The sequence below is a fragment of the Penaeus monodon genome, chromosome 33 (genome assembly GCF_015228065.2).
Source record: "Penaeus monodon isolate SGIC_2016 chromosome 33, NSTDA_Pmon_1, whole genome shotgun sequence".
NCBI lineage: Eukaryota > Metazoa > Arthropoda > Malacostraca > Decapoda > Penaeidae > Penaeus > Penaeus monodon.
In genome coordinates, this window is record NC_051418.1 from 11,790,636 (window position 1) to 11,791,431 (window position 796).

General features: G+C 31.5%; 1 protein-coding gene across 1 annotated transcript in view; it reads left to right on the forward strand.

The window, feature by feature from the left end:
• LOC119594038 overlaps window positions 1-796 on the forward strand; it is a gene marked incomplete in the record, with an annotated part of 9,025 nt that overhangs the window by 7,197 nt on the left and 1,032 nt on the right. The window contains 1 exon segment of the mRNA XM_037943066.1: window positions 542-658. Coding sequence (XP_037798994.1) covers window positions 542-658 — 117 coding nt within the window.

The window sequence follows — 796 nt, forward strand, 5'->3', positions numbered from 1 at the left end:
TACATTTTACTGGTAGTATTGGGCTAATTTAATTCATGGAAATGCAGTCTTAATTCAGGGTAACGGCTTGGTTCTGGTATCTGAGAATCTGATAATATTCATAGGCTTATGATGTGAAATACATTTCTAGAATGTTGTTCACAGACTAAGATGTGGAATGTTTCTAGGATTTGACACTTTTAAAGAGGACCTTGTTCTTGATATATTATACAGTCCTCTGTAGTACTAATTAATTTGAATAAAAAGGAAACAAATATGAGTAGTAGAAATATTTTGTTTCATGCTTTGTATGTCTAACTATTAAATTATATATATTTTTTTATTCTGTACAGAACATTTCCATGTATCCTTTATTGTAGGAATATATTTCAATAATGCAGGATCTGTCTGATATTTTTTGTTTGTTTTTGTATTATCATATTCTTAAAACGAATTATTTGCTTTGCATTTAGTAACAAGAATTGAGAAAGTATTAGTAATTGAGAAAGAAAAGAAAGGAAGATATGACATAATATTTTGTTATTACTAACTTCCATTGCAGGGTGAATACTCTGTGAACAGCAGCGCAGAAGCACAGCAAGCGTTGAGGGTCATCAACATGTTCTTAAAACCCATCCAAGAGTATAGTATCAAGCTTCAAGATGCAAAAGCCATTGCTGTAAGTAGTTGCATGAGTTCATATTATTGAAAGCATTTTGACAAAACATTATTTGAGAAACTGAAGGTCTAGGAGAGTAATAGTTATGGAGTTTCTTAGTTCGGTAAACTCTCGAGTGGGCAGTCATACGTAACACAA